Genomic DNA, 25,672 nt, shown 5'->3' on the forward strand with positions numbered 1-25,672 from the left:
ACGTGTGATAACGAAGATTATCGCAATACGGGCACAAAAGGTAAGAAAACAATTTTTTACGCATCGCAAACAAAAATATCACGATTTAGTACAGCTAGCGACATCTTCCAACATAAATTTCAACTACTTTGAACCTTTTACATTTATTCAAATGTGAAACAACGAATTTTTCTGAATGAACACTTCAAGAATATCACAGAACCCAGTCGACAAAATCAATTCATGTTTTATATAATCCGATGCAATTTCAGCTAGAGCTACAACCATTGCGTTTGGATTACCACTAGCCAAATCCGGAATGGCGGACGCATCTGCAACGAACAGTTTGCTGGTACCCTTCACCCGGAAGTTGTAGTCAAGCACCGTGCCCAGTGCAGCTGTCCCAATCGGATGATAGATAGTCAGCGTGGTGTGTCGAATGAAACACGTCCAATATGCATCCGAATCATACTCATGCATGCGACATGCCGGAAATGGGCGCGAATCAAATTTAGCGCCGAGTTTTTGAAAGGACGGTGTCTTTACCACTTGCTGACTGAAGCGGATACCTTTCAGCATGCCTTCCATATCCGTTGGATGTTGAAGATAGTTGGGATTCATTAATGGTGGTATGGAGGGATTCGGGGAGTCTATAAGGACATAACCGATGCTTTTTGGATGAAGGATTATTGTAAGGAGCATTATAATAGGTTTACCATGAAGTGCTTTGTAGTGCTCGTTGTATACAGAGTGTTTAAGTCCAATGGTGGTGTATAAATGCGCGCCGAGATCTGTGGTGACCCCTAGTGGAGCAGCAAGAACCTGAAAATCTGGTACCGTGTCCCTTAGGTCCTTCTCACAAGTTTCAAAGTCGTCCTGTTTGCGGGTACTGTCCAGGAGGCAGTCAATATGCCCAATAAACATACCCTCGCATTCTATTGTCGTCAACGGACCTATCCCCCGAAAGATATAGTCAAATATAGTTATAGGATTGAGTAAAGTGTAAGTATTCAACTCCAAAGAGGATTTTAGTTGGATTAGATCCACGCCTACTCCAACATGATCGCGTAAATTCCTTCCAACTTCAGGTAAGTCCACAACTGTTCGTATTCCCAGTGAACTTAAATGTTTCGCATCCCCTACACCAGACAATTGAAGAATTTTCGGGGTGTTGATTGTCCCACCACTTAAAATGATCCCATGACGAGCCGAAACTTGTTTGGTCTCTCCAGTCTTCTGTGACACTGCTACAATCGAGGAAGCTTCATAATCGTCGAGGAAATTAATTTTCCACACTTCAGCGTGAGTCACCAGGTGCAGATTTGGCTTGTCATGTAATTTATCCAGTAGAAAGTGACCGGTGGAATACCTTGCACCATTTTTGACATTTACTTGAGGGTGGTCAAAACCGGTATGAAACACGTTCAAATCGCGTTTTGTTATGTTCATTTCTAGGGAGGCTTGTTCGAGGTGCGTACTCAAGTTGGTATGATAGTATTGATCAGTTGCAATGAGCGGACCATCACTTCCATGCCATTCTGTAATGAGATATTATCAAAACTCCTACTCCTACTGAATTTATTTGTGTTTGTGGTATTACCAGTGTCATTTTGATATCTTCCCTGTTGACTCTCACTGCGTTTCCAATAATATTTCAAAAACCGTTCTAATTCATGATCATTTTGAAGGTGGGAATTTTTGGGGAACCATTTACGATAGTCTTCAGGATGACCCCGAATGAACATCATGTTATTAAGTCGTCCGGTACCACCGAGGAGTTTACCGCGCGGCCAATTTGAACGCGCCTCATCAAAACTCAGAGCAGCGTTTTGTTGAGGCGTTGTTTTATACTTCCAATCCACCGCGGATAGTTGAAGGTGAGCTAAAATTCCAGGTATGTCCAGAAAAGGACCTCCCAGAGGTCCTGCTTCCAGAAGTAGGACTTTCAAAGAAGTATTTTGAGATAATCTATGTGCGAGTACACAACCAGCAGTACCACCACCAACTGGAGAGTAAAAATACCGTATTTGTTTTTCGCTCGTTAGTAAAACTGGTTGAAAAAAAACTTACCAATAACGTAATCGTACTCTTCTTGAATATCACTAAACTGTTTAACATACTGGCTGTTTTTATAAGAAGGTAGAAACCAACTCCAATCAATATGGAGGTATACCACGAAATAATATCCCCATGTTAAGATCAACAGTAAAAAATACAGGAGGAAATTCATCGCTGTATATCGCGCAAATGGCGGAAAACTTTATAAAATCCGCGTTGAAATCAATCGAAAATGTACAACTTATTTCCGAGTTTAGATAATATTGTTAATTCAGAACCGAAAACACTCTTCTGCAGCGAACTCATGACGACTACTCGCATAATTCACTTACGTTCAACTAGCAATCGATTCGGATTGAAGTTTTATTAATTAAATTACCGCGTGGATTTCAAACGACCGCTGCCGGCTTACTGCTTGTTTGTGTCTAGCAGCAGGTTAGGTTTGTGAAATGCAGGAATATTCCTGCTGCACATGTTTTAATAATGAATTAAAATGAGTAGACGGTGAATATTTGCTCCAGGGTCAGACGCTTATGAGATAACTTATAATTTATGGGCACTTGCCTTGCTTTATTGCCGGTTTATGATTATTTGGCGTAATTCCAGCGCGGAGCGGAGATTATCAACACTGCGTGCACAGGAACGTGATTTAAAACTGCAGGAAATGAAAGTTGCCTATATGAAAAGTGCATTCAACAGAAAATTTCTCTAAATTCTGTTATTTTCAAATAGTTTTGAGCTATGATGTTAGTTATGACAATAAAAATATAATAATTATTAAAATTAGATAAATTTTTATCAGTATTACCCTCCCTCGTGCCCTTTTTCTATTGTTTTTTGCGTGTAAACAGAAAATTTACTTTTTCCAGTGAAAGTGTTGATAAAAAGCAAAATTCGGCGAGCAAATCTCAAACACGCCAAACCAACGTAACATTTTCGAAGACTTTCTCTATCGGTGGATGTTTGCCCATCCAACAAAACCCGAAAATTGCATCAATTCATACACTTCCTCGAGATGCTAAGTACACACAAGCATCGCCAAATTGAAAAATAACACCGCTCGCTGACTTCGACTATTGACAGTACTAATTGACTCCTCAAGCGGCGTACTTTCTATTTAAGAAACTCTGTCACCCGCGACCCGCGATCGGGTGGGCCGAGCCTGCGCTCCCGAAGACAAATCGATCAACAAAAAAGGTTCCCACCGCGTGTGCGAGAAAGCGAGCCGTATATCAAGTGATCAAGCCGACAGAAAACGACGTGGAGGAATGAATGAGAAAATACACACCAAAAAAAAACACCACATGCAAAATGAGCGAGAGACGCACGCCGCCGGTGTCGTCCATTGGACGTCCAAATGGGAGTAAGTGGCGGCGACGAGGAGAAGCAGCGGCGAAGACAAAGCGCGACGACATTCGACATGTAAAGTTAAAGTTTTAATAACGGTACTTTTTCCAATGTGCAGTAGTAGTACGCGTATTGTGTCGTTTGTGGTTTCAGTAGTTTATGCGTGTGGCTCCGACGTTTTTTTCTTCTTCGTCTTCGTCTTCTTTTGCAGCTTCCTTTCTTCCTTTCCGTCTTATTTAGCTGCTTTATTTACTGCCGCCGGTCGCAAGGTGATTATTGCCTCATTTTTTCTCGCTTACAAAAATGTGTTTATAAGTTAAACGAAACCGATTTTGTTTCAATTATCGCGATGGTGAGATAATTACTAGGTCAGTTTTTGGCCCATGACGTGAATTAATTTCGGCAATCGGCGGAAATATTACCATTGAGACCTGTACGATTGATTTCCAAAATGGCAGCCAGACTTAATATGCCCCTCGCGCTGCAATAAAGCAAATAGAAACAGCGACGCTTTATAGTTAGCCTAGATTCGCGGCCGAACCGCGCCGACCAAACCGAAGCGTCATGATTGAGTTGCGTTTGTTAGTTAAACAAGTTTAAATGGCGGCTGTCTGTAATGGCGGCATTATTGAAATCAACAACCGAAGAACCCCAAATTATATTTTTAACAAAAAACCTAAATTATTTAACAGTGGAAGTAAAAATGCGCAAAATAAACAATGAAGTCAACTTCTTGCATGCAAGCGACGAAGTTGCTGAGGCTTTTAGCGGCGTGCACTTAAAATTAGACATGTAAACACGACAGAACTAAGTAACCCGCTGCACGCTGCGAAGAAAAACCTCGTTTTTTTTCTTTCTTCATCAAATTTCATGACCAACATGACATCGGAAGTCACTTCGCGCTGACAAGTCTTCGGGTACGTTTCAACTACACACTTTTAACGACTTTTAAGATAAACATTTATTATCCCAAAGCAAAAATGGTAATTTACACCTCATTTTTACAAAAAAGGCAAAAAAAAATACAAAAAAACTAAAAAAAGCCGAAAATTCCCACTTTAACGCATGATTATCCTTCGATTATGAAAGATTCGGATAATTTAAGGTAAACAATCGTGTAATGTCGCGCGACGCAGAAAAAAAAATGAAGAAGAAGGAAGCGACGCGACCCGCGCGCATCATTCACGTCTTCGCTTCTTCACTTCTTCCAGTTTTTCACACTCGCGGGCCGCGAGTTAACGAGTTCGGAGTTAACTCCATCGCGCCGCGACTCGTTCAGTCAGTCAGTCAGTCAGTAGGACTCGCTCGTTCATTCGTCCGCCTGTTGCCTTGTTAATTGTACACGCTCGCGCGGTCGCTCGCTTCATCATTCGCTAAGTGATCGCGTTAGTGCTTTCTTCGAGGCGCTTTTTTTTGCGCGCTCCGGCCCATCCGAATACACCACTTTTTCTCATCAATTTAAACATTACATTATCAGAACCATCAAGTGCCAACCATCAAGTGTATGTTGTAAGGAAATGTTTTCTGAGCGTAACATTTCTTGATACCTGTGCGAATATGATGGGAACTTAAAATTATTTGAAAAATTTATTCGCGAAGAAAGTAACAAAGAAGATTTTTGAAGATTTCCAACTAGTTTTCGAAGAATTTGAGGAGTTGCCAGGATGGATAACTTTATGATTTACCTTGTGAGTATATATATTGAAGTAAATGTTGTTCGTTATGCACATTATGCGCGTTGTTAACTAACGCATGGTGGTAACAGCAGTAAACAGTGAAAACTAGCCGATAAAACAATGGAAATGAAAGGAAACCCACATTTTTCACACAAGTGCATTTTTTTATTATCATAACAAGAGCAGCGTTCGTTTTCTGATAGAGACAAGTCAATGACATTGATGTAGAAAATTCTCGGCCGTTTTGAATTGAATATCATTGTTGTGGATAACATCAAAAAGTGTTTAATAAATTAAACAACGAGTGAAGCAGAGTGCGAATAACAAGGCCCCCCGCGAATTCAACGCACCACGAGAGGAAGAAACATTTTACGTGCTCTAATTGCCTTCCTACTGTTTCATTCATAACGGAATATTGACGAAATTTCGTATATTTCAATTCGGGCGGTTTGTGCAGAAATAAAAATGGGCACTGCGCGTAGATCTAATAATTAACACAATTTCTGCATGAAGTTCTTTTTGTTTTTCTATATGTTTGGACATGTAATGCATGAAGTTGATTAATTTTTATCGAATGCATGACTTTCTTCGGCCACCGCATATAAAAATCGGTGTTGATGAACTCTTTTCCTTCGATTTATATTCCACCAACCTAGTATTGGACACGCGGGCCATGATTCACGTGCCCATTTCGACCTTCGGCGTTCAAGGCCTACGAAAGTTTCCCACAAACGAAATTTCGAGGCTGCCGCTGAAAAAGGCGCACGCCGCGTGTGCCCGCGGTGGAAGAAAAGGAAGGTGACAAGAACGAATGAACCACATTGAGTTTATAAATATGATAATTACGCGCGCGGGCATGAATGGGCGGCGGGCGTGCGGGAAAACGGGCGAAGAAGTAAGTTCAATATCAATATCAAGGCTAAACGTTAGCTTTCACTAAAAATCCACACACCACTACAACAACGAAATTGATGCTTTTCAAGAACCCTTCCTTCCTTCTTCGGTGTTTCTGTATCGTGTAAAACATTGCGAAATGTTGCCAACAATGAGGACATTCAATAAACGCGCCGTTTGTGACCAAGCACTGTGTGGTCGTCGTGTACATGTGTGTTTTGGTAGATGAGCAAAAGCTGACTCGCGCCGTGGATGAACTACATGTTGATATATCGACGAGGAACGACGCCGCGGCCAGCGGATTCGATTCTCGATTCATGCAGAAGTGCAACTCATGTCTGCGCTGCTTCGCGCTGACACACTGACCCGGTTTTTCGCATCGGCTCGGCTCGCTCGCTCATTCATTCTTCATTTTCTCGAGACACTCACGCACCTACATATTAGAACAAACAAGTGCCCACCGCATTATAATTATATTCGCGTACGAAGCAACCTGCACGAAATCGTGCTCCTTTGGTTACCAAAATGACAAAAACTCTTTTTCTGCTTTTTCAGATTGGATTCTCCTTGATATCCCTGACAATATCATATGGTTTCGATGCGGGTACCGATCAAGGTGCTTGTGGTAAACCGGTCCGTGCCTCCCGGGCAATGAACAAACCCCCGTGTGATTTGATCAAAGAAAGCTACTGCACCTCAGCAGGAAATCAATACCCCTGGCATGCAGTGCGTCGATTTATAAGAGAAAATCAAGGATTAATGCGTCGCATGTACGGCGATGAGAGACACCTGGCTGTACTCAAAGCTGAACTGCATAATGAAGTTGAAAAAGATTACGATTTCGATGACGATTACGAACCGCCGACGTCTTTCTACCGCCAGGCGACCGAGAATGAAGACCTCTACCAGAATGGAGACTTTAAAACGCGGTATTCCAAACAGGATCACCTCATATTTGACGATAATGAACTTTTTGATGAAGCCCGCTATATACACCAGCAGGACCGCAAGGAAGAAATCATCCTAAACACAAAATTTGTGTATAGCCAGGAGCCTGGTATGCAGATAAAACTGAAAGAAGTGCTTCAAGCACCGAAATTCACACAGAAACAACAAAAAGACGATGCTAAACAGACAGAAACCCTGTCCCAACCGCAGGAAGCAGCAGAAGTTGTCGATGTGGAGAATGGGACCAACTCGCTGGGAAGGAATTACACTTATGGACAGGTGACAGGTGAAGTAGGTCAAGGATACCAAGGAAAACACAGTGGGTCCAACGAGTCCACCAATCAGGATGCTGTGAATGTAAACAATGACAACTTACAAACTAATGAGAATATTGAGTTTGCTACGCAGACCTCCAGCACATCGCAAGGTATAAGCACTGAAGGATTACCACCAGTGAAGGAAAGCACTACCTTCAAGCAAGAGGAAGACCACAGGACCAGTTCGTATAAACCGGAAGTTTATGAAACCAGTGCGACTAGTGAAGACTATGAAGAAGAGACCACCACGCAGGAAACTTACGATCAAACGGAGAACCCTGATAATAAACGTCCGGTGGGCGAGATGCTCTTCCAAGACTTCCAGGAGAGTAATAGTAAACCACCTCATAAGGACTACAACTATAACAATAAATTACGTGGAGTGTAAGTAAAAAAACACTAAAAAAATCAAACAATTCAATAAATTAATACTTAATTCTTACAGAAATGCTTGTCCTGTCAAAGAAGAAGTAGTTGCACCATTCTGGGCCAATAATACTCGTGGTGAAGTCCTGGCGCTGTTGAATCTCTACCCATTCGAACAATATGTGCATTGGGAGAAGTGTACTTACGAACACCGTCAGATGTACTGCCGTGAAGGTTGTCGCTGTGAACAACAGTACCGCCTGCATCGCCTGCTCGCCTACGATCCAAACAATGAATGCCGAGGAATCTTCTCCGATTGGTTCCGCTTCCCGTCGTGCTGCGTGTGTAAGTGCTACGACATGCCGGCGGAATTTCGCGTCACGTCGCGCAGCCCACGCTCGAGGAAGGACCCGGAACGCAGGGAGGATAAACGCGAGCGCGAAAAACCGAGCACATGGTTCGCCAAAAAGAAGTTGAACCTGAAGCGCTTTAATTGATGGTCAAGACTTCATCGCCCGGTTGAAGCAAAGTAATAACCATAAGGCTCGTGCTATTTTATTACATTTTAGTTACAATTGATTAGGTCCCTTAGGAGATCCAAGATGGCGGCAGAGAGGCTTTTAGAGAAATACGTGAACAGGTTTTGTTGTATTTGATATGCTATAGTTTAGATATTCTATGTTTATGCATCGCGATTCGCTGCGTTTTAACTTAATTGTGTTGTTCTTTATTGGAGGAGCGAGAATATTTATATTTTATTGTATATTATGACTAGTTGTTATTCGTACTCTGCGCTGGTACTCATATTTTGTATATTGTTGTTGAGAGATTTTATATGTTTAAATAAATAAACTGTTACAAGACTTTGTACTTCCAAAATATTGTAGGTTATAAAATTAAGTCCTGTGAAGCAAGGAAAAAACTGTTCTGTTCTGGAGAACAGAAGTTTTTAGATTGTCGAAGTTTACAAACAAGATAAACATTTTAACCAAACTTATTGATATGTATCTTAAAACAAAACTGACAGTAAATGTCATTATTTCATGTGTTTTATTATTATTATTATTCTTTTTTATCAAAATACGATTTATCTATAATAATAGTCATTACAATAATAAGGCTAGTGGCTTAAATATTAGTTAAGACAACAATCACCTGAGAGATTGACTTGAATACACATTAATTTCAGTAAAATGATGAAGCTAAACATATTATATTCACAAGAATACATACCTCTGCAGCAATAACATGAATCGGTGCTTGCTCTGAATTCATTTAGTATGTAAAGTGAAGTGTCGCGCTTCGAAGAACTCAGGCCGAATAACTCTTTCAAATATTACCCTACATGTGACATTTGTGGACCTTAGCTTCTCCTAAAGGCAACTGATAATTAAAAACTAGTACTTGTAGAAAGAATGCATAAAACCAAAGAGTGTATCTATGAACGTTGTACTTGACCCCAAATTTATTAAGCTATTGCCTTCCACTTCGTTCAGTCTCAATGAGACACTCACGCACCAGAATGCGTGCATGCACAATGCCTCTTTTGAGCCTTTCCGCAGATGACTTGCTGCCTGCATAGGTGGGCCTCACTTCCCTGCCAAGCTCCTCAATCACACTCAGCAGTTGTGCATACTTTGAGAGCCCATTGTCCTTGGGTGACTGGTCTTTGGCTTCTTTGGAAGTAGATGTATTTGATGGTGTTTTCTGATTCATTGGAATTGCTGTGACTGTCACATCACTCAGCTTTGACTCAACTGCCTGAATATCAACAGCCTCCATGATTTTATTCGATGTGCAATAAATTATAAACTGTTGATAACTGTAAAGTAGGCATTGAAAAAATTAGTACATAAACAATTGAATAGGAATAATCATTACCTGTGATTAGATGGATATCACCGTGCACGGATACATTTATTAGCAGTGGAGGAGATCACTGCGAGACTAACGAACACTACACGATGAATGCGGTGAAGTCTCGCGATAAGCTGAGCTGTTTCCGAACGGAATCAGAAGCGCGGTTCGTTCATTTCATGGCGCGCTGTTTTCTTCACTGTGTACGTTTGCATCAGCGGTTTGTGATTATGATGAGTATGAACAAAACATGCTTGTCGACAGCGTGCTGTAGCGTGTAAGAGACTAAAAGACCCCCATCAGAGACATCTGGCGGGGAAATTCAAATCATACTTATGCGAAGAGAAAAAGCACAGCTTGCTTTAAATATCAGATAGTAAAAGAGAAATTAAAATAAATCAATCTTAAAGAATATAGAACATGAGTTGATGTAAGGTTAAAAGAGTTTGGTGTTTTAAAATTGGTAATAGCAATCAAAAACGTATTGAAATTTGACATGAAATTCACCATTAATTCAATTACAATTCAATATTGACCTTTGATGTTCCTACTTGTTCTTTACATTATTAAACGTTAACTAATGGAAAACTTTCGTTAACCAACAAAAAACTGAATAGAATATTGAAATCAATTTTAATTTTGAAAGGTGTTATGTACTCCGATACATAACAGTATACATTTGTGTAAGTAGAACCGATAATATCCAGATAAAACTTTCCAAGCAGCATAGTACCTACATAAATTTAGAGGCTTATGTCAAGCCACTCAGCCTATATTTAAAATTATTAGTCGCGTTGGTGCGATGACCGCGTGGCGATTGGTTTGAATTGGTGATAGTGGTGGCTACGATCACGACCGCAGCGACGTTCACAGCGTGTATTAATTTAGTCTAGACGCGATCTCCAAAAGGTGATAACCCCTCGTTGACTGTTTACACATGCACTTGAAAAGTTGTAACGGTACTCCTTGAATTCAATCAAATAAATTGGATCAATTACACGCGTGTAATCGTAATACATGTACTTGCACGCCTCATCGTGAAGATGGACTTCCAGGACATTGTCTACCTTAGCCTGCTCATTTTCAGTGTGATCTTTGGACATTTCTACCGACAAATCGAAGATCTCCAGCAACGAAAGCGCATAGGAACGATAATTGGCATCCTGATTGTTCTAGTTGTTTCTGGTTTTCACATCATTCATAACCTGGTGTTCTTTTTGATCAATGCGGCGATTATTTTATATTGGGACAAAAGGTACTGCTGCCTCACATACTCACATTGTATATCATTTATTTATAATCATGACTTTTCAGGCAATGTCACCTTGTGTCAATTGTGTTCTCCTTTGCCTATCTTTTGTTCTTCCGGACAACAGAGTACTTTGGGATTCCATATCCTCCCAGTCATACAAACTTGGTGCAGATGATGCTTACTCTGCGTATAGTGGCAGTTGCTTTTGATTTAAACACAGCATTCACTAACAAAAAGAAGAAAGAAAAAGGCGACTGCAGTGAGGAAGAGAGGGCTGAGATTGACTATGATGACTTCTCAGTGGATGTGTTTGAGCTCTTCCACTACAGTTTTAATTACATTGGTGTGCTGACAGGCCCATTCATCAAGTACAGGACTTTCAGGGACTATTACAGTAAACCTTTTAGTAAATATGCGCCGTACAAGCAGGCGTTGCTGGGGAAATTGCAGTGGGTGCCATTGTATGCTGTACTTCATTTGCTTGCAACATACTACTATCCGTTTTCTGTAGGTTGATTAATATTTGAAGTTACTTAGTTATTTAATAATAACGTGGAACTTTTTTTTTTTTTTTTGCTTTTAGTATGCAAAAACGGATGAGTTTTTCTTTGAACGCTCAGTCTTTTATCGTCTCATGTATATTTGGCCTGTCTTCTTTGCGTTTCGGATGAGGCTTTTCATTGGGTTCGCTTTGTCTGAATGCGCTTGCATTATGGCTGGCCTGGGCGCATATCCAGCAATCACTGAACCCAAAAGTGGCGGCGGTCCATCGAAGAACTTTAAAACATTGCTTGAACTGTGAGTATTTTTAGGCAACTTAAATTTCATTTTAACATGATTGTCAAAACAGGAGTAAAAATACGAAGCAATGCGCAACAACAGAGATGAACTTCGTCGCTGTGGATGCCGTGGATGTTTGGGGAACCGAATTTGAACCAACATTCAAAGGTGGCATGAGGGCGTGGAATACCGGCGTGCAGTATTGGCTTGCTCTGTGTATCTACAAGCGATGCCCCTATAAGAAGTATCGCGCGTTTATCACGATGGGCATTTCGGCCATGTGGCATGGTATTTGCATTGGACACTATATCTGCTTGGGATGTGCTCCATTTGTATTACCAATTGATGCAGTTTGGACTAAGATCTTGCTCAAGGATCGCACTGGAACGGTATGCAATGAATGAAAGCTTTGTACCAATCTTTTCTGATGTTTTTTTTTCTTTAATTTAGGTTCGTTATATTAATGAATGGATAATGCTCGTGATCTCTCGGTTCTTCTTCTCGTACCTGGCTATTGCCTTCTACTACTTGAATGTTGATTGGGTGATGTATTATTACAATTCAATTTACCACATGGGCATCATCATTGGATTGGTGATGTACTTTGGTGGACTACAAATATTGCGGTTTATGGGCCCAAAGCGTGATAGTGGTGCCGTAAAAACTGTGCCAACTGAGCGAACGAAAGCCGATTAATAATCAAGTTTATTTCCTCCTTTTTTTTTTAGCAAAATATGCATGCATGTCAAAATATATATTCGTATATAGTACCAAATAGAAGTGCATATTTTTGATGATGTTGAATTGTGGTAATAGTTTACTGATATAAATTGTGTTGGATAAATAAGTCTGGTTGCATAAATTGTGTTGGGATATCACTTTTGTTTAGTGTTTTAGATTCAAATCCCACCATCCGAAAGATCATAAAAGTATATAACATAATTAACTAAAAACGAAACAAAGCGATACCAATAACTGGAATTTATTTAAAGCCTGCAAAACATCAAATCATACTTCAACTGAAACCTAATCTTCGATACATTGTGTCAATGTGGTTGCATAATTATGTTCCCTTATGATTTCGGATTCAAAGCGTTGTTTTTACTCAAACTTTTCACCTTTTTGGAGTCTGCGGAGTTTGCTTGCTGATCTATCGATGGATACGCCATGGTTTCCCACGTTTTAATCTCACTGGCAGTTGTATCCCCGAACGATTCGTCCTCCGCAACGCACGACCTCTCAGTGTGTCCCGCCCCTTGGAATTCAAATAACTTGCCGCGTCGCACAAGTACTCCATTTGCTAGACCTAAGTGCATTGCGTCTTTCACAATTTTACTAACTTTTCTTCGATCTTCATTTAGTGAAACCTCCGGCCATATACCGCTAGATGAGAAAGAATACGTTGAGCTGGGACACAGCGAAATGGAACTCGACGACCTGGACCAATACTTGCGCAATTCATGAAGTAACTTATCCCAGGAACATAATAATTCTTTTTGCTCCTTGCTCCTGTCATCGAGTGTTTTCGGTGAGCGATTTTTGATCACCGATTTGCGCTTTGGTCGCGTGGGGCGGTTTCGACCCATTTCTATTTTATTGACTAAAATTTTATTATGACAAAATGTCAGAAAGATCTGTTATTGTCATAAATAAATCGCGTTTTTCATTAAAACAAAGCCAGACACATGTAACTTCTTGTTCATGCAAACTATGTTGCATAGAACAAAAATTTCTACTTGAACTATACTCGTATAGTAATGTAATGTTAATGAGCAGGTTTTTACTTCATTTGTGGCAAGTTTGTTTTGGAAATGAGCCAATATAAACACTTTCGAGTAAATATCGCTAGCAGTAGTAAAATGTACTCGTAATTGAGTATTATTTTCCTTCCGACACAAAATACTTGCAACAACTGTGCCATAAGTTTATTGCACAGACCAGAACAACTGGATGTAAACTAAAAAGTAAGTTATTATTCAAATATTCAGAAATGTATTCTTTCAGTAGTTGCTTGAAAAATTCTGAAAATTTCGAAATTTAACCAATCATTTCATGCATGAGTAATTTTTGTTTAATATTTTGCGAAGTGTTTAACTACCTAAACAAGCAAAGCATCTTCAATTGTATTATTTATTACTTTTATAATGTACACCACATACAAATAATATTTACATTCATAGATCGACAGACAGAGGAGGAGACAGTGATTTAAGATACATTAAAAAGCTAAAATTAGCGCCCAGAATAAAACATGCGTACGGTACGGGTGAGGTGAAAGACACTGTATGATCTGCGCGTAATCAATCAGAAGAAAACAAATCTGTTCTACGCACGCCGTTGCGGACAAACCAAGGGTAGCAAGGCGTTCGATTCTCTTTACATTTGCAGCTTGCCGGCGACCTCATAGGTGACCTGCACAATGATTTAAAGCTTAATTAAATTCGCGAATACATTTCACTCATGAATAATTGAGTCGAGGTGATTTCCTCGCATTTCGAGTGCTACTGGATTTGTTTAACTAAATTCCCTATCATTATGTTTTGCATGTATGCGTAGTGCGATTATATTTGCTTGAACTCTCCGCCCGTGGCAACGATATCTTACGTATACCATAACAAATAATAGAGGTTGCCTCGATGGACGTGTGTTCATGCATTGCTTATAAAAACACCCCTGAGGGCGCGAAGGCAGGGGCAGAGTTAAGTCATCAGTACGGAGCGCGCGAGTCGATTTGATTTGAGTGGAGCAAGGCGGCACTGGTGTCCGCGCTATGTCTCCTTGATGATCTTCAATAACAATTCGAGAAAAAAATAAAAGAAAACTAACAAGATGGCCGTGAATCAGGAGAACATCGAGCTGACGAGTAGGTAGAGCACCATGAGCGCCAGTGGCCCCACGTAGAAGAACAGTGTGTTGTGCGACCGGTTGCACAGCGTGTTGTACTTGTCATGCGCACGCAGGACCTCCTTATTGAGCGCGATTTTCTCCTCGGTGACGGACGCATAGCGTTCCTTCAGCGCGACCACTTCATCTTCGAGAGCAGTCAACTGCTCGGCGAGTTTGGCGGCGTGCCTTGAGCGCGTTGAGCATTCCTCGACAGTGTCTGTGTCGTCGGATGCCGCCTGGGAAGCGTGTTCGGCAGTGTCCGGTCGTGGGGCCTGTACCTTCGCGCTTTCCACCTGCTCCGCCTTCAGGCTGAACACGCGGTCATGCAGCTCTTTGGATTCGTTGAGACAAGCAACGTACTTTTCCTCCAAGGCGGCGCACTCCTCCTTGAGCAACTCCACCTTGCTCAGCAGATATGACTTCTCTTCCTTCTCATTGAGAAGCGATTTTTCTAGAAGGGCTATCCGAGTTTTGTTGGCGCTCGACAGGAGTTCCAGTTGCTCTATGTGTCGTTTCTGCTCACAGACGGTCTGGTACTGGTACTTTAGCGTGCGTGTATCAGCCTCGCCGACCGGCGGTCCGACAGTTTCCGCTGCGCTGCTCTCTTCAGACGACGCCTCCTTCTGCGTATCAAGCTCGTCTTTATTTTCTACCACTGCTAGCACACCGCCATTATCGCCTTCGGCTATAGATGCGGGCAACGGGGAAGGCTGCACGTCCGAAAAGGTAACCTCATCGGAGTCTGCTTCGTTGCGCGTATTATCGTCGTCGGTACGCATGGCTTCATTAAGAATGCGCTCGTACTTCATAATCTCGGTGTCGGCGTCGTTGTCAACGTCTGCATCATTCGGCTCATTCACCTCATCGACCTCCTCGGAAGCAAGCCGCTCTACGCATGTTTCACGGCCTACCTGTAATTCCTCCAAGCGCGCTTGGAGCTCTTTAATGCGCTGTTCGTGTTGGTCGCTTGCGGCGTCTGCCTTTCGTTGTTCCTCCACGACGCGGTGCGCCACCTCTTGTAGTTCCTGCTGCGCGCGTTCCCAGTGCTCACGCGCTAATAACGCTTCGTTTTCAGCGGCGGCACGTGCGCGCTCTTGTTCGGCAGCAGCGGCGATTGCCTCCAAGCGCTCAGTGTGTGCCTTCATGAGAGCATCCTTCGCAGCAGTCTGGTATGCACCGCGATCCTCCTGAAGTTGCCTAAGTTCATCGCGTAGACGATCTTCGCCAAAACCCTTACCAGCCTGAGTCAGCTGTGACTCAAGCGCCGCCACGCGTGATAGTAGTCTCTCTTCACCGACGTATGCCTGCCAGTGCTCGTCGGCGGCGCGTCTCGCGGCGTCAACCACATGTTGCAGGGCGGTCAGTTTTGTCTCGAGACACAATTCGCGCTGGCTGGCCTCCTGTATTATCTGATTGAGCTTGTAGAGTTCGTCGAGCGGCACCAGGCCGTGTCGGCCACCTTCGGCAACGCTGGGGCTGGCTTTGGCCTCTTTTCCATCAGGCAGGTATAATTTAAGCGTAGCGACAATACATCCATGCGTTACCTTCCGATTATTCTCCATAACATCGACGCCGAACTGCACGATGTCGCCGGAGCTCACCTCGTGCGGTTCGCTCTCGTTGGTCGACAGTCTATTGTTGTTGACGAATGTACCATTGCTGCTCTTTGTGTCCTGCAGAAAGAACTTGCCATTCTCGTACCAAAGCAGTGCATGGTGTCGTGACAACACCTTGCAGTCGAAGATGGCGTTTGAGTTAGCGGCGCGTGCTCTCGCAACCGACCGCCCCACCTTAACAGGCTGGTCAAGCGACAAATCGCGCTCCTGGAACGGGTGCGAGTTGGGGCGACTGATCAACACGGCCCGCGCAGCGTTCATTTCGCCGCAATGGACATACTGCGAGTTTTTCATCCAGCTCCCACTGACAACCACCATTGCCTAGATGACACGGACACAGTAATTGAACGATCAGCTGAGTGAGAATCTAAATGGTACTTACCTAGAAACGCCTAGAGGCGCGACACTATACACGAAATCAGCAGATCGCTGATGAGCTAGGAAGTCGCACGGACGGCGGGCACTCCACCGACCGTCGCTGCCTCTGCATGTACCAAATTCAACGTAGCACTGCGATTTATAGGCACCGGGCAGCCCTCACTCGCAGCAATTGCTAGGGCCAGTACGCTAACAATTAGCCTTCGTTGAGGTGTATTGTCACCTCAATCGCCTTGCAGGGCCCCGAACTGGCGACTCTTAGATGTTAGGTCAAGTGGATTGCTGTCAAGAGATTATTTGGAGACGGGCATCGGCTCGGGCACGGGGACTTACTATTTGTTACCAACGTAAGCAGCCAGCTGTAGGGGCGCTGCCGTCGCCAATAATCAGTAATTGTACAGCTGATATTAGCTGCTTGCAGGATCAACACGACTTCAGTAAAAATAGAATTTATTTTATAGGAAACGATTCAGAAATTTAATCAAGTAATATCGAGCTAAACTTTCCTTAAAATTCGAATAACTACACGGTTTTCAATCATCTGAATTCTCTTAATAGTTTGAGACAAACAAAAGTCGATGATAACCGATGTTGAGCGAGCAGAGACTTCGAGAACACGGCTGTCATAATTCGTAATATGCGTGTGTGATGTATGTGTGTGCATACAACATTGCAAACATCTGACGTCATGCGCCCGTCAATTTATTTATTGTGCAATTTCTAGAAAACACGGTCGACACGAACTGACAAGAACACACTCGCTTATTGTTACAACTTGTGATTGCGCGAATATGTCTCTCAACACGGCGCATTTGAACGGCGGTGTCCTTATTCACAACGGCGAAATGTAAGTAGTCTAAAAACCGATAAATAGTATCTATATGAGACTAATGTATCTCCACTGTGCTGTTTAGCATCTTGGTGTACAGCGACCATACGACAGTAGAATGGTCCGGACAAGACGCGCCCCCATTCAAAGGCGCCAAGCACGGCCGCATCTACTTGACAACGCATCGTGTCATCTTCAACAGCAAGAATTCTAGCGATGCGATGCAGTCGTTCAGCTTTCCATTCGTGACGCTCAGCGACGTGGAGTTGGAGCAACCAATCTTTGGTGCCAACTACATCAAGGGTAAGGTGCGCGCCCAGCCGAACGGCAACTGGGCCGGCGAGGCGAAGTTCAAGATTCTGTTCAAGCATGGCGGCGCCATTGAATTCGGGCAAGCCATGTTAAAAGCGGCACACTTGGCCACACGCATGGCGAATCAACGCGAAGCACCGCCGCCGTACGTCCCACCCGAAAGTCAATGGTACCAGGCGCCTCCGCCAGCATACGCACCGCCACCACAGGGCTACTACGGTTGGATGCCACCCTCGCAGGCCTTTCCCGATCAGCCGCCGGCCAACAGCGTGTTTATGACGGACGCGCCGCCGCCCTATCCTGGTATAAACAGCATGCAACCAGGCGGGCCACCAGATCGCACAGCGCCGCCAGCCGGCTTCCATTATCCGCCGCAGCAGGGTAACGCCGCCGGTCCTGCGCCCGGCTTCAGCGCCGGAGGTGGGTATCGCTCATAACGCCGCTGCGCGTCAATAAAATCACCGCTCATGCTTGATTCTTCCCTTGTTTTCGTTTGGCAGACGCGAAGGCAGCGGAGGCCGCGCAATCCGCGTACTACGACCCCAACCGGCCGCAGATGGCGTACGTGCCGCCGCCGTCGTACTACGTAAGTAACCCTCGCAGCCACCGCCGCCCACGCTAATTGCCTACTACTTTTAGGAGCATCCGCCCACTTACGACGAGGCGACTCACAAAAAACAGCAATAATTATTGCGCCCGCTACAGCCTTGCCTAACGATGATAACCAACGCTAGAGCGGTAGAGGGCGGGAGGGCATGCACGATACCACGTTTACTGCAGAACATTTCGGCCGCACGGTCCCGACGCATTCCAGTATTTAATGGACCAAGTGTCGGCGTCACATGCGAGTGGGTGCACCAGGCGTACTCGCGTTTCTCACTTGTTGTTTGTTTTGTTTCTATTGGCCGCGAGTACGTCTGGTCGTCTCGCAACGACCCTGCCTCCTCAAGCGCACTGTACATTGTATGTATTTAGGGCTCAAATTAAATACGGCTAGTGAATCAAATCGCGCGGCGCAACTCTATTTAGTTTGAGCCGTATTTAGATTCGTGCTAATCGCGAACGGGGCGCCCTCTGGCGGGCCTCCGTGCGTGTATCGCTTGTAAACTTGCAGCACCTATAGAGTTGTTATTCGAATTGCTATTTACATATTCGTACGCAAACAGATTATTACAACCTACACATGGCAGAATGTATTGTGACTGTTATCAAAATGTATATCTATTTTACGCAAATAAAATTCCTATGCGGATGCACCTGGTTCCGTGTCAGTTGTTCACCCCGGGCGATAAGATAGCGGCGCACCGCGAAGATATTTCAAGACGACTGTGTCGCAGTCCGTCAGTATCCACCCGAACGTGTGCATAGTGAACATGGTGACGACATTTGCGTGGACGCATTCATGTAAAACCGCTAGTCATTGACTTGTGCACGTTTCTAACTAAAGGCGCCCTTTGCAGGGATCGCTGTTTCTATCTCAGTCAGCGTTCTGTTGGTCCTCTTGGCGTTTTTATTCATCTGTTTGTGGTGAGTAGGAGCGATGGCACGTGTATCCTGCTAATAGCAATAGCGTTGTAGTTACAATACTGACCACGCGACCGATCAACAACGATACTATGTTTTGGACGAACATGGAATCAAGCGCATGCCTGGCCCGGCAAACCTGCGGCCCAATTTTGGTTTTTCTAAGGGCGGGTTAATCCTGCTGGCGAAGAACTCCGGACCTCCTGATCGGCAGTTTTTGGACTCGTTGGACTTCGACAAGCAGTTTACCAACTCCGTGCTGCAAATTGACGCATGCGCAAAACAACCGGGAGGTGAAGATGACGACTGGAAGTCGTGCATCAGCGTAAGTGCGAAAGCATTTTTAATTTAGTGCTGTCTTCATAAGAATATTCTGTAGGAAGGAGCCACGCGCAGAAATTCGATGGTGTCCGTTATAAGCGCAGTGTCTGATCCAGGACAGTTTATGAGCAAGCCTACCATTCATATGGTTTAGTTATGGTTTCATTATAAGCCACAGGATGAACTAAAACAAGATAAATATTAAAATTGTTCATAAAATATTAGTACCTGGGTAAAACTGTATAATTCTGTGGTGTAAATTATGATACAACTTAACACTTAGTTCATGCATGACATCATAGATCAAGTTTCATTGTTTGTGTTGTATTTTAAATAAGATTTTGCATGTTGTATCCTTGTACATATATAATACTGATTCATAAGCAAGCATTAAAATGTAGATTAATCATCAGCCCATTTACAAAAGGGCACAAACACAAGCAGTAATTATCTCAAAAATACAGATGTGATATATGTTTACAATTTGAGTAAATAATTGTACCCTGATCTAGTACTTGCGATTTTCAGCCGTAGCCAGTAGTTTAATCTGGCATCTATTGTTAACCCAAAGTCCCAACTTGTGTTATGATGAATCTCACCATAGATCATCAATATGAATATGAATGTAACTTATCATTATGGCGAGCTACCTCGAATGGCCTCGTCTCTCCGAACGCGTTGATTGCAACCGATAGTAGCGACATCTGGATCATATACAAACAGTGATCACGCATGCTAGTTGTCAATCTCAGAGAAGCACTCGGTGTTGCGCTACATATATACTCTATATAAATAGTCAGGCACTTCGCAGTGATCCTATAAATGTGTAAATACAATCACGTAAATACTAGGTAGAGAGTAACACTAGTGAATGTAAACATTTTAAGCAATTTCATGATTATAAATAGTCATGTCCAAAATAAGGGATGAAATTAAAAGAGAAGTACCGTCAAGACCGCACGTATCGCGTTCGCAGGCGGATATACAGCGCCTGAAGTTAGAAAAATTAATGAAGAATCCTGTAAGTACACTTTGTTAATATAGTTAGTAGCTTTAATAATCACTACAATTTTGATTGTAGGATAAGATCATCGTCATACCCGAAAAACCCAAAGGACGTGGCCCTCCGGTAGTACCGGATTTCGTTCGCAATGTGATGGGATCAAGTGCTGGTGCAGGTTCTGGAGAATTCCATGTTTATAGACATCTGAGGCGCAAAGAATACTCACGGCAGCACTACATGCAGAAACGCGCCGAGTGGGAGCAACTAGAATCCGACTATCACAACAAAATATCCGAAAACCAACAAAAAGCCGATATGGAAACGGCAAAGAAACGCGCGAAACGATTGAAAAAGAAACAAAAGATGAAACAGGCTAAGAAAAAACCCCAAAAGGAGGAAAGTTCATCGGAAGAATCCAGCACAGAGGAAAGTGATGAGGACAAAACTGAACCTGCAGCCATTATGCAAACAGATACAACAGAGGACAAACCAGATGACAATGCTGCAGTTTAGAATAATAAAATTATGTATATTATTAGAATTGCTCTTATTCTCCATTTTCATTCAATATCATCACCATCATCATTATCATCAAGAGGAGACAATCTTCTTTAAAGGTGTCTCCAAATAGATTGCTAGTGCATTTGCTTTTTCCTTCAGCATACCGAAACCCACCGTGTTTCGCGCGTATAAACAGAGGAGCAAATGTGCCACCTGAGTAATGGCAATCCGGCCCTCCAGGCACTCCATCAGAATCACCTGTGGCCTATCTTCGCGGAATACGTTCATGCCGTTCTTCTCGTATGCGCACCAAATATTACTGGCGATGGCGGCAGTGACGCGGGCATCGTTATCGCCGTAGCCGCTGTATGCCAGCAGTGACCCTTCGGGATTTAACAATCTAGAACACAAAGCGACAAATTAGCAAACACAGCAAGATTAATCGTGCACGTATACGTACAGTGTATTTTCAACGCCGCCGGTGTTGGCCTGCCCGAGGACCTGCGAGAGCGCCTTCGGTCGTAACATTTTTGTTTCAGCGCTTTAAAACTGCTCTTTCTTGGTTCTTTCTACACAGGAATTGCGCTAGATCGATATGAGCGTGATGGTGACTATCATCATAAGCAGTTTACTCTGCTCTGTACTCGTATGGCATCACACTGCTGCATAGATTAGGTATATATTCACTGCTCGTTGATCTCACAGCGGGGCACAGGGCAATCATATGTACGAACAATACACCAACGTATGACATCAAGTATCGTTTGGATTTTAGTTCTTTGTCTGTGCATTCTGTTTCAATTGGCGCTAGTTGCGTGTTTAAGAGTTTACGTACATAAACTGGTTTCGAAAAATGACAAACTTATGCACAAAGTTATGTACATACGGGACATATTCTGTTGTTAGAAATTTTGATATATTTAACTACAATCTGCAGAGCAGGTATTATGTAGATATTTTCTATATTTTGTACATATTTCGCTTTCCAACTGTTAGATATACATTAGCGCAGTATAAGTTTTTGTTACGCATGCGCGGTCTCATTCACGTCTCTTGCACGTTGCTCACATTGCAACCTCAAAACTGCGCGAAACAATTTTAAAACCTCGGAGGCATATCATTGCGAATAACATTGAAGTGTCTATAAATGAACGTATTAAATCAATAAATCAGTGAAAAGAAGAATGAAAACCAGCAAGGGTAAAATAAAGCCACAAAAGCAAAACAATGCTAAAAAGTCCAGGAAAGACATTCGCCAGGCGAAGCGGTTGGCAAAGAAAGCAAAGCGTAATGAGTATTACACTAATCGCAACAAAATTCCTGGACCTGTGGTACCTGATGAAAATTCGGTGAAACCAATGAAACCAACAAAACGTAAAAGTCAGCCAACTAATGTTGCTCCTCATGTTAAAGAAAGCACCAAACCCATTGCAGACAATTCCTCAATAGCAAAGTGTGTTGAAAAGGAGAAGAAAGTACACAATGAACTGAAGGCAGTAATGAATAAACAAAGACATAAACAAATGATTGAAGCTAACTGGGAGGAAGATAAAAATATTAAAAAGTTGGAGAAGCAATTGAAATTGAACAAACGGAAAACCAAGAGTATTCCTAAAACATTTGCAGAAGATGGACTTGATTGTAAGTACCTCATTGATATTTTTCATTATTGATATATTCATTAATAATTTTATAATTTTGCAACAGATTTGCTGGAAATTTGTGATTCTGACAACAGGAGAGATATCATTGGCACAGAAATGGATACTGAAAAGATAAATGATGATTTTGATGAAGACTTTGATTTGATGATGGGTAAAACAAGTACTTCTCACAATAAACCAGAGGATGATGACACTGATGATGAATTTAGTGATGAATCTTGCAATGTTGACAACACTGAAGATTTTAGTGATGATGAAACCATGGATGTTTCTGCCTGTGAATCAGGCAGTGAATCGGAAGCAGAGAATTCCATGTCTGAAGATGAAGAAGTATCCGATGGTCATGAGGAGGAACTTGATACACACCAAGAAAATTTATCAAAAAACGAAGATAAAATGGTGCAAGATATTTACGGACGTTTGCGGCATGCCGATGGAAGCGTAGTACAAGAAAAGGTGTGTTGGATAATACTTCACAATTGTTTAATTAAATTTACTTGATTTTTACTCAATTTTAGAATGTTTCCAACAAATACGTGCCACCCGCAGCGCGTGCAGCTGATACTGACTCCACTCTCCTTCGATTGAAGCGGCAAATAAAAGGACTTATCAATCGATTGGCAGAAAGCAATATGCACAGTATATCCAGTCAAATCGAAGCATTATACAACGCAAATAGTCGCCACGACATGAACGAAACCCTAGCATCGATCATGTTCGAGAATTTGATTGTTTCCACGCCGTGCCCGGAGCGTCTGCTGCTGGAACACGTGCTATTGGTGACGATTCTACACGCCAACGTTGGCTCGGAAGTGGGCGCCTTCTTCCTGCAGTCGGTTGCACAAAAATTCTGCACCATCCTATCCGAATTCGTTGATAATGTAGAAGATAAGCGCATGGACAACGCAGTCAATTTCATTGCGCAGTTGTATAACTTTAAAGTAGGTAATGAATAAGATATTTTCTGATTAGATCCTTATTGATATCCTTATATTTTTGTAGTTGTTCAACAGTCATCTGCTGTATGAAGTTCTTACAAAGCTCGTGGATAAATTTGAGGAGAAGCACGTGGAATGCATTCTCAACGTACTGAAAAACGTTGGTTTTACTTTACGCAAGGATGATCCAGCTACGCTGAGGACGTTGATTCAAACAATTCAATCGAAAGCTGCGCCGGAATTGACGAATAATAAGTGTGTATAGTCGAATATCATTTCATATGCATTTAATATGATAAATTTTTTTAGTCCTCGAGTTAAATTCATGCTGGAAATACTCTTGGCGATCAAGAATAACAATGTGAACAAAATTCCGAATTATGATACCAGTTATAGTGAACATCTGAAGAAAATTACGAAGTCTTTCATTAGAACAGGCAATTATGTAACGCAGTTGAATATTAGCTTGGAGGATTTGCTAAAAGGTAAACATTTCAGTCAAAAAAACGAAAATTTTCATAACGTGCGCAACGATTTTCAGCTGATGAGCAAGGAAAATGGTGGGTGGTGGGATCCGCATGGGCCGGGAAACGCGAGAGCGCACAATTGGACCAACAGACACCCGTCACCGCTAAAAGTACCTTCTCGAACAAGCTGCTGGCGCTGGCAAAGAAACAACACATGAATACGGATACTAGAATCAATATATTTTGTATACTAATGTCTGCCGAGGTGAGTACAATGGCTGCTTATATTCTAACAATAACTGCGTTGTTGGCTGCGTTAGAACTCATCGCAGGTTGTATGTGCGGCAATTTCCTCGCCGTCACCAGCGCACTCATACTCGCAGAAATTGTAGAATTCGCGATTGCTCACGGTGCATATGGGTTGGTAGTCGGCTACTGCGCAGCCGCAGCCGCATTCCCTAGTATAGGCAATGTCAAGCTCGGGTATGGCGGCTTTGGCACACTCGAACGCGCAGCGGTTGTGATAGGTGAGGCCATCAGTGCCGCAGAGAGGCGCTGGGAGACCATCGCATTCGCACCCTGCGCACTCACCTCGATGAACTAGTGAGAGTGCGCTTTTTCGCCGGGTGGCGCACTTGAAGTTGCAGTCATTGGCGTAGGTAACTTTGTCGCTACCGCAGATGGGGTCGTATTCGCGCGTGCACGCACACCACAAGGCTTCGGCAGTAGCCTGCGCTTCTTTGGGTTCATCTAATTGGTACGAACCGGCAACCATTGCCGCCACCACCAGAATACAAACAATGGAAACTTTCTGCATTTTGCAATTACTGCGCGTTTGATTGAAGCTGATTGTTGACTGCTCATCTGAAGCTTACTGCGCGTTTTTATAGCAAGATTTTATTCAGGTTTTGTTTGTGCAGTTCACTTGTCACATGGCGAAGCAATCGAATCGATTGTGCAAGTGCAATTGACCTGTTTTTGCTATCTATTGCATTGATTTCAGGATTATATGGACGCTTTTGAGAAACTTCTGCACCTCGGCCTGAAGAACCAACAGGAACGGGAAATAATTAATGTGCTGTTGCACTGTAGCCTGTCCGAAAAAGCCTACAACCCGTACTATTCGGTGCTGGCACAGAAGTTCTGCGACTATGACAGGAGGTTTCAAGTACGGGCATTTCCTACGCTTGCAGTTTGCACAGTTACTAATGAAATTGCAAATGTTTGCAGATGATTATCAAGTGTTCGATCTGGGATAAACTACAGACACTTGTAGATTGCTCACCGGCGCAAATTTCAAACCTCGCCAAACTCCTCACGCATCTCTTTCTGGAAAAAGGGCTGCCTATATCTACATTGAAGGTATACAACCAAAAACACATGGTCATAACCTAGCTTGTAACATGAATATCTTTGGCATGTTTCAGATTGTACAATTCGGGGAGTTGGATAAGGTGACGCTGCGTTTCATGCGCCAGATCTTGCTTGGCATCATCCTCACTCCTGACGCGGAGCAGTGTCAGGAGGTTTTCTTGAAGGTGTGCCAATCAGACAAGCTGAAAATGTTCCGCGAAAGTCTACGTTTGTTTATTCATCATTTTCTATTGCGCAATCTCCGCAAAGATGGCGGGTCACGAATGGACGAGGCGCAGAAAAGCCTCCTGGAAGGTCGCGCGAAGATGCTTGATAAGCTTCTCCTGAGCGCGAATGATCGAAAGAGGAAACTCACCTAGGTGAATGTTCAAAATAAGTAAAAATC

General features: G+C 42.9%; 10 protein-coding genes and 1 long non-coding RNA gene across 11 annotated transcripts; 6 read left to right on the forward strand and 5 right to left on the reverse strand.

Moving 5' to 3' along the window:
• Positions 1-124: 124 nt before the first annotated feature.
• Positions 125-2,683, reverse strand: LOC135791207 (alcohol dehydrogenase [acceptor]-like). Its single transcript, XM_065301530.1, has 3 exons — positions 2,050-2,683; positions 1,580-1,984; positions 125-1,517 (listed from the first exon to the last, which is right to left on the reverse strand). Exons 1-3 carry the CDS (start codon positions 2,207-2,209, stop codon positions 148-150), a joined length of 1,935 nt encoding a protein of 644 aa, XP_065157602.1. The 5' UTR covers positions 2,210-2,683; the 3' UTR covers positions 125-147.
• A 1,912-nt stretch (positions 2,684-4,595) lies between these two features.
• On the forward strand, positions 4,596-8,449 carry spz4 (Spaetzle domain-containing protein 4). The gene is made up of 3 exons (XM_065302760.1): positions 4,596-5,072; positions 6,510-7,603; positions 7,665-8,449. The coding sequence occupies exons 1-3, from the start codon at positions 5,049-5,051 to the stop codon at positions 8,080-8,082; spliced, it is 1,536 nt and encodes a 511-aa protein (XP_065158832.1). The 5' UTR covers positions 4,596-5,048; the 3' UTR covers positions 8,083-8,449.
• A 609-nt stretch (positions 8,450-9,058) lies between these two features.
• LOC135793551 (cyclin-dependent kinase 2-associated protein 1-like) lies at positions 9,059-9,367 on the reverse strand. The gene has a single exon (XM_065304566.1). The coding sequence runs from the start codon at positions 9,365-9,367 to the stop codon at positions 9,059-9,061; it is 309 nt and encodes a 102-aa protein (XP_065160638.1).
• An 861-nt stretch (positions 9,368-10,228) lies between these two features.
• On the forward strand, positions 10,229-12,352 carry frj (membrane bound O-acyltransferase domain containing farjavit). The gene is made up of 5 exons (XM_065302407.1): positions 10,229-10,697; positions 10,757-11,201; positions 11,278-11,492; positions 11,545-11,863; positions 11,925-12,352. Exons 1-5 carry the CDS (start codon positions 10,486-10,488, stop codon positions 12,168-12,170), a joined length of 1,437 nt encoding a protein of 478 aa, XP_065158479.1. The 5' UTR covers positions 10,229-10,485; the 3' UTR covers positions 12,171-12,352.
• A 1,238-nt stretch (positions 12,353-13,590) lies between these two features.
• On the reverse strand, positions 13,591-16,697 carry Slmap (Sarcolemma associated protein). The gene is made up of 2 exons (XM_065301884.1): positions 16,359-16,697; positions 13,591-16,297 (listed from the first exon to the last, which is right to left on the reverse strand). The coding sequence occupies exon 2, from the start codon at positions 16,292-16,294 to the stop codon at positions 14,315-14,317; it is 1,980 nt and encodes a 659-aa protein (XP_065157956.1). The 5' UTR covers positions 16,295-16,297; positions 16,359-16,697; the 3' UTR covers positions 13,591-14,314.
• A 337-nt stretch (positions 16,698-17,034) lies between these two features.
• Wbp2 (WW domain binding protein 2) lies at positions 17,035-18,751 on the forward strand. Its single transcript, XM_065303708.1, has 4 exons — positions 17,035-17,201; positions 17,269-17,915; positions 17,996-18,081; positions 18,135-18,751. Exons 1-4 carry the CDS (start codon positions 17,146-17,148, stop codon positions 18,180-18,182), a joined length of 837 nt encoding a protein of 278 aa, XP_065159780.1. The 5' UTR covers positions 17,035-17,145; the 3' UTR covers positions 18,183-18,751.
• A 9-nt stretch (positions 18,752-18,760) lies between these two features.
• Positions 18,761-19,823, forward strand: LOC135792925 (uncharacterized). The gene is made up of 4 exons (XM_065303731.1): positions 18,761-18,899; positions 18,956-19,022; positions 19,074-19,344; positions 19,399-19,823. Exons 1-4 carry the CDS (start codon positions 18,869-18,871, stop codon positions 19,492-19,494), a joined length of 465 nt encoding a protein of 154 aa, XP_065159803.1. The 5' UTR covers positions 18,761-18,868; the 3' UTR covers positions 19,495-19,823.
• On the reverse strand, positions 18,983-20,080 carry LOC135792934 (uncharacterized). The gene is made up of 2 exons (XR_010548493.1): positions 19,843-20,080; positions 18,983-19,524 (listed from the first exon to the last, which is right to left on the reverse strand). It is a non-coding gene; the product is annotated as an uncharacterized lncRNA (long non-coding RNA).
• A 10-nt stretch (positions 20,081-20,090) lies between these two features.
• On the forward strand, positions 20,091-20,878 carry LOC135792915 (PRKR-interacting protein 1 homolog). Its single transcript, XM_065303721.1, has 2 exons — positions 20,091-20,361; positions 20,422-20,878. The coding sequence occupies exons 1-2, from the start codon at positions 20,251-20,253 to the stop codon at positions 20,854-20,856; spliced, it is 546 nt and encodes a 181-aa protein (XP_065159793.1). The 5' UTR covers positions 20,091-20,250; the 3' UTR covers positions 20,857-20,878.
• Lamtor2 (Late endosomal/lysosomal adaptor, MAPK and MTOR activator 2) lies at positions 20,852-21,612 on the reverse strand. The gene is made up of 2 exons (XM_065303744.1): positions 21,305-21,612; positions 20,852-21,244 (listed from the first exon to the last, which is right to left on the reverse strand). The coding sequence occupies exons 1-2, from the start codon at positions 21,370-21,372 to the stop codon at positions 20,935-20,937; spliced, it is 378 nt and encodes a 125-aa protein (XP_065159816.1). The 5' UTR covers positions 21,373-21,612; the 3' UTR covers positions 20,852-20,934.
• Positions 21,613-21,703: 91 nt separating this feature from the next.
• LOC135792859 (nucleolar MIF4G domain-containing protein 1 homolog) lies at positions 21,704-25,669 on the forward strand. Its single transcript, XM_065303635.1, has 9 exons — positions 21,704-22,485; positions 22,552-22,964; positions 23,027-23,449; positions 23,511-23,701; positions 23,756-23,931; positions 23,988-24,178; positions 24,917-25,081; positions 25,144-25,275; positions 25,341-25,669. Exons 1-9 carry the CDS (start codon positions 22,029-22,031, stop codon positions 25,644-25,646), a joined length of 2,454 nt encoding a protein of 817 aa, XP_065159707.1. The 5' UTR covers positions 21,704-22,028; the 3' UTR covers positions 25,647-25,669.
• Positions 25,670-25,672: the final 3 nt, after the last annotated feature.

Source organism: Atheta coriaria, unplaced genomic scaffold (genome assembly GCF_025399875.1).
Source record: "Atheta coriaria isolate IRGN ID8LTWV9N9 unplaced genomic scaffold, Caltech_Dcor_3.1 hic_scaffold_1_pilon, whole genome shotgun sequence".
Classification (NCBI taxonomy): Eukaryota; Metazoa; Arthropoda; class Insecta; order Coleoptera; family Staphylinidae; genus Dalotia; species Dalotia coriaria.